Source organism: Rhinopithecus roxellana, chromosome 2 (genome assembly GCF_007565055.1).
Source record: "Rhinopithecus roxellana isolate Shanxi Qingling chromosome 2, ASM756505v1, whole genome shotgun sequence".
Lineage (NCBI taxonomy): Eukaryota > Metazoa > Chordata > Mammalia > Primates > Cercopithecidae > Rhinopithecus > Rhinopithecus roxellana.
The window spans coordinates 180,921,120-180,926,635 of NC_044550.1; the positions used below are offsets into that span (position 1 = coordinate 180,921,120).

The 5,516-nt window shown below is 41.4% G+C and overlaps 1 protein-coding gene across 1 annotated transcript; it reads right to left on the bottom strand.

Annotated features, from left to right (window-relative positions):
• Positions 1-328: 328 nt before the first annotated feature.
• Positions 329-4,526, bottom strand: LOC115892736 (zinc finger protein 718-like; the record flags this gene model as incomplete). Its single annotated transcript, XM_030914460.1, has 3 exons — positions 4,390-4,526; positions 3,798-3,895; positions 329-375 (listed from the first exon to the last, which is right to left on the bottom strand). Coding segments are annotated over exons 1-3 (282 nt in total), but the record flags the coding sequence as incomplete, so codon positions are not given.
• Positions 4,527-5,516: the final 990 nt, after the last annotated feature.

Below are 5,516 nucleotides of genomic sequence, written 5' to 3' on the forward strand. Positions count from 1 at the left end.
GGGTTTCACCATGTTGGCCAGGATGGTCTCGATCTCTTGACCTCATGATCTACCCGCCTCGGCCTCCCAAAGTCCTGGGATTACGGTCATGAGCCACCGTGCCTGGCCGGCAAAATAAACTTTCCACATTAACTGAGACCCGTCTCAGATTTTTGGAGTTAATATTCTGTTGCCCAGGTTCATCTTAAACTCCTATGCTCAAGTGATCCACCAGCCTTGGCATCTGAAAGTACTGGGATTACAGAAATGAGTCACTGGACCTGGCCCAACATAAAAATATTTGTTGGCCGGGGGCGGTGGCTCAAGCCTGCAATCCCAGCAACGAGGTCAGGAGATCGAGACCATCCTGGTGAACACGGTGAAACCCCGTCTCTACTAAAAAAATAGAAAAAAACTAGCTGGGCGAGGTGGCAGGCGCCTGTAGTCCCAGCTACTCGGGAGGCTGAGGCAGGAGAATGCCATAAACCTGGGAGGCGGGGTTGCAGTGAGCTGAGATCCGGCCACTGCACTCCAGCCTGGGTGACAGAGTGAGACTCCGTCTCAAAAAAAACAAACAAACAAACAAACAAAAAAAATATTTGTTGCATTTCCAAATAGTAACTACAAACCTTCCAAAAAAAAGAAACAATTTTCATCTGCAATAGTATAATTATAAAAAATGTAATCAAAGTAAATTTAACCGATGAAATATGTATACACTAAATACAACAAGATATTGACAGAAATTGCAATACACACAAATAAATGGAAACATATTTCATTAGAATAACTAATATTGTCGAAGTACCATACTATCATAAGTGATCTATATATTCAATGTGAAAATTTTAGTGTCATTTTTCACAATAACAGAAAACATAGGCCGGGCGCGGTGGCTCAAGCCTGTAATCCCAGCACTTTGGGAGGCCGAGGCGGGCGGATCACGAGGTCAGGAGATCGAGACCCTCCTGGCTAACACGGTGAAACCCCGTCTCTACTAAAAATACAAAAAACTAGCCGGGCGCGGTGGCGGGCGCCTGTAGTCCCAGCTACTCCGAGGCTGAGGCGGGAGAATGGCGGGAACCCGGGAGGCGGAGCTTGCAGTGAGCCGAGATCGCGCCACTGCACTCCAGCCTGGGCGACACAGCGAGACTCCGTCTCAAAAAAAAAAATAAATAAAAAAATAAAAGAAAACACAATTGTAAAACTTAAGTGTAACCTTAAACAACTTTAACATTGATTGGCTGGGCACGGTGGCTCACACCTGTAATCCCAGCACTTTGGGAGGCCGAGGTGGGCAGATCACGAGGTCAGATAGAGACCATCCTGGCTAACACGGTGAAACCCTGTCTCTACTAAAAATATAAAAACAAAATTAGCCGGGCATGGTGGCGAGTGCCTGTAGTCCCAGCTACTCGGGAGGCTGAGGCAGGAGAATGGGGTGAACCCGAGATGCGGAGCTTGCAGTGAGTGGATATCACACCACTGCAGTCCAGCCTGGGTGACAGCGAGGCTCCGTCTCAAAACAAAACAAAACAAACAAACAAAAAACTTTAACATTGATTGATGGTGATTGTTAGTGCCTGAGGGTGGAAAATAAGGAAATGTTCAAAGAATACAAATTTTCAGTTATAAGTTGAGTAACTGAAAAATCTAAAGTACATCAGCATTAGATCAGCAAAATAGCATTGTTTATAGTTAGTAACACTGGAATGTATGCTTACAATTTGCTACAACAGTAAACTTTAAGTGTTCTTACTACAAAAAAATCGGTTATCTACCTGAGGTAATAGATGTGTTCATCAACTTGACTATATTTTATTTTACAACGTATATACATATCAAATCATTACACTGTACACATTAAATAGTTATACAATTTTTATTTATCAGAAAAATCCAGGTCACACAGAGATGTACAGTAAGCCCTCACTTTATGTTCAAAATAGGTTCTTGAAAACTGCATCTTTAAATCAACAATGTTGCTATATGTCATGCAAACATACCTCTTGTATTAATTAAACTCTGGTAAAATTAGTTTTCTTAATATGTTGCTTCATTTACTGTTTCCAAGAACCTATCAGCGAAGTAAGAATTTATTATACACATATAAAACTTACATAGGTGTGTCTGTGTGTGAAACACACATTTTTATATATAGATAGATCTCAATAACAGAATTTCAGTAGGCTTCCTACTAAATAAGACAAAATTAAAAGATAATAGTTATTAAGAAATAAGGTAACAATTGAGAGTTTAATATACACTTAGCAATGTTCTAAGCTGGTTAATGACATAGTGCATTTAAGAAATTCAGTGATGGCCAACCCTTTGAATGTGAGGGCATTTTTACTTATCTCTGGTGGTGGATATCACAAAAATTATTCGCAAACCTTTTTTTTTTTTTTTTTTTTTAAAGCTCATCAGCTATTATTGGTGTTAGCATAATTTTTATTATTTGTATTATTTTTATTTATTTTTTTTAGACGGAGTCTTGCTCTGTTGCCCAGGCTGGAGTGCCTGTGGCATGATCTCGGCTCACTGCAACTTCCACCTCCCGGGGTCAAGCAATTCTCCTACCTTAGCCTCCCAAGTAGCTGGGATTACAGGCGTGCACCACCATGCCCAGCTAATTTTTGTATTTTTAGTAGAGATGGGGTTTCACCATGCTTGCCAGGCTGGTCTCTAACTCCCAACCTCATGATCTGCCCGCCTTGGTCTCCCAAAGTGCTGGGATTACAGGTGTGAGCCACCATGCCCGGCCATGTTACTGTATTTTATGTGTGGCCGAGACAATTTTTCTTCCAATGTGGTGGTCCAAGGAAGCCAAAGGTTGGAAACCCATGCTTTAAATAATTTGAAAACTTGCAAAAGTAGAGTTTAAATTATAAATCTCAGTTTATATTAAAACAATAACATTTTGAAGTAAAATAAAATTACCTTTTTTCATATTTAGGAAAATGCTTATTGTTCTGATAAAATTGCTAAGAATTTTTTTGTAGAATTACATTTGCAACCTCTATAGGATTAAAAATCACCAAGCAGAAAAGATGCAACATCGGTCCCTGGTGTTCCTGGGATTTCTGAACCAAATCCCAATATGTCCACTACTCACCTTACACATTTTAGACATGATGCAAAAACAGTATTTGGGAAAAAAAAAAACAAACAAAAAAACTTTTAACACAGAGCTCCTCAATAGTACAAATACTCCCAGGTCCCCAAAAGCAATGAACAGCAGTCAGATCATGCAGCCTTTTATAAGTGATAAAATGGACACTGGCTCTCCCTGTAAACTTGAAGGGAGATACGAAAGGAAAAACAGAATTCTTGGATTTAAGAGCATGGGACAGAAGATGACCCTATGAGAAAAATGCAGCCTTTTTGGAAGTTATTTTCTTTATCACAGAGCTTCCCAACTACATTTATTTACTTATTTATTTTTTGCAATGGAGTCTAGCTCTATATTGCCCAGGCTGGAGTACAGTGGCGTGATCTCAGCTGACCATAACCTCTGCCTCCTGGGTTTTTAAGCAATTCTCTCTGCCTCAGCATCCTGAGTAGCTGGGATTACAGGCACAAGCCACCACACCCAGCTAATTTTTGTATTTTTAGTAGAGACGGGGTTTCACTATATTGGCTAGGCTGGTCATGAACTCCTGATCTCAGGTGATCCACCTGCCTCGGCCTCCCAAAGTGCTGGGATTACAGGCATGAGCCACAGTGCTCAGCCTCCCAAACTACATTTTAAGGACTGGCTTCCTTCTTGACTTTTGGCCTCCTTGCCTGTGTCCTCTTCTCCATTCACTCTCACCTACCCGAGGGTTTGGCTGCTGTCTCATGTATCTTGAAATTGTAGGGCTCTTTTCTTTGCTCCAGACTGGTGATCAGGTCTGGGTTAGAGATAGTAACCCCCGTTTTATTTTTTAAAAATTAACATGACTATTGCTGGGGATACTCCAATTACCAACCTAGTACTACGCTAAGTAGAATAGAGAAATTAGGGAAGATTCTGGAAAATTAATCCAAAAATTGTTTTCTGACAGAATCTTTAGATTATTTAAGTATTTTAAATCTGTGGGCTTTAAGTTCCACTACCGAGTACTACTGAATCAAAAATAAGTAGTGCAAATTGCATGTTAAGATGTGAAAGACAATTATTTTATATCATTAATTTACAGAATTACCACTAGCCTAGAGTGAAGGAAACAAATTAGCTCAAAAGAAGGTTTATGTAAAGATGAAACATCCTAAAGATTTTATTTTTTATACCACCAAACACCCAACTTTTTCATGAAGGAACTGAAATTAATTCATGCAAAGCAAAAGCTCCTAAGAGACATTCTACAAAGGAAGAAAATGAAATTCTGAAAAAGTATTTGGAATTACATATTAAAGTTATCCTCACCCAGGGAGACCAAGTTTCTGTAGTTTTCCAACATCACATCTCTATATAAATTCTGCTGAGAAGGGTCCAGACATTTCCACTCTTCAGGAGAGAATTCTATGGCCACATCCCTGAATGTTAAGAGTTCCTGAAAATACATATTTATCAAGTGACAGAATTCTTCTTCTTCTTTTTTTTTTTTAATATGGAGTCCTGCTCTGTTGCCCAGGCTGGAGTGCAGTGGCGCGGTCTTGGCTCACTTCAACCTTCGCCTCCCAGGCTCAAGTGATTCTCCTGCCTCAGCCTCCTGACTAGCTAGGATTACAGGCACCCGCCACCATGCCCGGCTAATTTTTGTATTTTTGTTACAGACAGGGTTTCACCATGTTGGCCAGGCTGGTCTCCAACTTCTGACCTCAGGTGATTCGTCTGCCTCAGCCTCCCAAAGTGCTGGGATTACAGACATGAGCTACTGCACCCGGCTGTGAGGCCTTAATTTGACTACAGGTGAAATGAGTTAAGAGAACTAGTTCTGACTTACAAGACTGAATGGAGTTATCCGACAAAATAACTTTCAACACAGTAATGTTCTCTAAATTATTCTATAACTCTGAGGAAAAAGGAGGGCATGCCAGCAATTTCTGTTGCTGCAGTGGAAATATGGGCTACACTGACATGCCCCTACCAAAACCAAGCAGAGCAGGCCCTGTGACTTCCTAGAACAAAGGGTGAACTCACTTCTCATTAAAGTATCTGGAAGCCCTCATGCTTGACCCTGGCCTCGTGGTAGAATCATGTGAGGAATTCAATTTAAAAACCAGGGCCGGGCGCGGTGGGTCAAGCCTGTAATCCCAGCACTTCCGGAGGCCGAGAAGGGCGGATCACGAGGTCAGAAGATCGTAGACCATCCTGGCTAACACTGTGAAACCCCGTCTCTACTGAAAAATACAAAAAACTAGCCGGGCGAGGTGGTGGGCGCCTGTAGTCCCAGCTACTCCGGAGGCTGAGGCGGGAGAATGGCATAAACCCGGGAGGCGGAGCTTGCAGTGAGCTGAGATCCGGCCACTGCACTCCAGCCCGGGCGACAGAGCGAGACTCCGTCTCAAAAATAAATAAATAAAAACCAGGAATTTTTTTTTTTTTTTTTTTT